At 53.5% G+C, this 2,166-nt stretch overlaps 1 protein-coding gene across 2 annotated transcripts in view; it reads left to right on the forward strand.

Annotated features, from left to right (window-relative positions):
• LOC108506406 (protein-arginine deiminase type-1-like) overlaps positions 1–2,166 on the forward strand; it is a 10,391-nt gene that overhangs the window by 3,073 nt on the left and 5,152 nt on the right. For both annotated transcript variants that reach the window (XM_017833378.1, XM_017833379.1), the window contains exons 2-4: positions 1,382–1,559; positions 1,630–1,702; positions 1,818–1,879. In XM_017833378.1, coding sequence (XP_017688867.1) covers positions 1,382–1,559; positions 1,630–1,702; positions 1,818–1,879 — 313 coding nt within the window. The remainder of the gene's footprint in view (positions 1–1,381; positions 1,560–1,629; positions 1,703–1,817; positions 1,880–2,166) is intronic.

The raw sequence follows: 2,166 nt of genomic DNA on the forward strand, positions 1-2,166 counted from the left end.
TGGACAAGAGGAGGCTCAGGGGAGACCTCCTGACTCTCTGCAAGTCCCTGCCAGGAGGTTGTAGCCAGGTGGGGGTCGGGCTCTTCTCCCAGGAAGCAGCAGTAGGACAAGAGGGCTGGGTCTTGAGCTGAGCCAGGGGAGGTTTGGGTTGGATACTGGGAAGGAATTCTTAGAGTGCTCAGCCATTGGAATGGGCTGTCCAGGGAGGTTTGGAGTCCCTGTCCCTGGAGGTGTTGAAGGTGAGACTGGATGTGGCATCAGTGCCATGGGCTGGGAACCACGGCAGGGTTGGATCAAGGGTTGGGCTGGATGACCTTGGAGATCTTTTCCAACCAGGTTGGTTCTGTGATTCTCTGATTTTCCAGGACTTCTTGTAATTCTCAATTGCAGGATTTGTTCCATGTTGAGGGATTTAGCCCAATTTCCCATGACAGGGCTTGTTGCAGTTGCATTTTTCAGGACTTGCTGCAATTCTAAATTGCAGGATTTGTTCCATGTTGAAGAATTTATCCCAGTTTCATATCCTAGGCCTTGTTGAAGTTGCATTTTCCAGTGGTAATTGAATTTTTCAGGTCTTGTTTCCATTCTAAATGTCAGGATTTGTTCCATATTGAAGGATTTATTCCAACTTCTCCTCAAAGGGCCTGTGGCAGTTGCATTTCCCAGGGTTATTTGCATTTTTCAGGACTTTTTGCCCCTCTGAGTTGCAGGATTTTTTTCCATATTGAAGGATTTATCCTACTTTCATATCTCAGGACTTGTTGCCATTGCATTTTCTAGGATTAATTGCATTTTTCAGAACTTGCTGCAATTCTAAACCTCAGTACTTGTTCCATATTGAAGGGTTTATCCCAATTTCATATCACAGCACTTCTTACACTTGAATTTTCCAGAATTAATTGCATTTTTGCAGCACCTGTTGCTATTCCAAATGTCAGGATTTGTTCCATACTGAAAGATTGACCCCAAATTCACCCCCCAGCACTTGTTGCCATTGCGTTTTCCAGGATTAGCTGCATTTTTCAGGACTCAGTGCTGCTCTAAACTGCAGGATTTGTTCCATACTGAAGGATTTTTCCCAATTCAACACCCCAGCACTTGTTGCACTTTCATTTTTCAGGATTCACTGCGTTTTGCACCACTTGTTGCTGCGCTAAATGTCGGGATTTCTTCCATATTGAAAGATCTACCCCAAATTACGCCCCAGCCCTTGTTGCACTTGCATTTTCCAGGGACAATCCGCCTTTCCCTCTCCTTGCCTCACAACTCCTGGCACCCCACCGGCCTCCCTGCCCACACCAGGGTTTCTCCTCACTGCCCATGACCAATATTCCAGGAATCCCCCCCGTGGGGCTCTCACTGTGCTTCCCACCCCTCCCAGCTCTGCTCCCAAGGACGCCGTGACCTTCCACGTGCAGGGCACGGCGGGGGTGAAGCTCTACGTGGTCCACGACTCCCAGAGCACCAAACTGCCCTCCAGTGTGTGCCGCTGGCCCCTGGACACCCACGAGGTGCAGGTGGCCATGGACACCGTCAGCAAGGACGTGGGGGACGAGAAGGTGGGTGCTGGGGCTCTGACGGGGCCGGGGGTGTGCCGGGACCGTGCCGAACTCCTGCTCCTCCCTGCAGGTCAGGATCTCCTACTTCGGGGAGGACGGAGCGGTCCCCGTGGGCAGGGCGACGGTGTACCTCACCTGCGTGGGTAAGTGAGGGGACACCCCCAAACCGTGCCCTGCAGGGGGGTTTCTGAGGAGGACACCCCCAAACCGTGCCCCTGGGGGGGTTTCCCCTCGGCCCCATGGTCCCTGTTTCCGCAGAGGTGTCCCTGGACACTGACATCAGCCGCAGCGGAGCCGTGAGCAGGACGCTGCTGGACAAGGTGGGAACGGGGAGGGGACACCCTCGGGATTGGGGGGAGGGTGAGGGTGGTGGGTTGGCCCTGGGGGGACACCAGGTACCCCCCAAAGATGCTCTGTCGCTGCCTCTGCAAGTGGACAAAGGCGAAAACATCACAAAGGGTCGGGGGCGGGGATCAGGAGTGGGAGAGATCCCTCCCCCGTCACCTCCTGGGAACCAGACCCAGACTGGGGACAGGAATTGGATTATTGCTGACAAAAGCAGAGCAGGAGAATGAGAAGTGAAACCCACCCTAAAAACCCCTTCCCC

The sequence above is a fragment of the Lepidothrix coronata genome, unplaced genomic scaffold, assembly GCF_001604755.1.
Source record: "Lepidothrix coronata isolate B3197 unplaced genomic scaffold, Lepidothrix_coronata-1.0 Scaffold214, whole genome shotgun sequence".
Classification (NCBI taxonomy): Eukaryota; Metazoa; Chordata; class Aves; order Passeriformes; family Pipridae; genus Lepidothrix; species Lepidothrix coronata.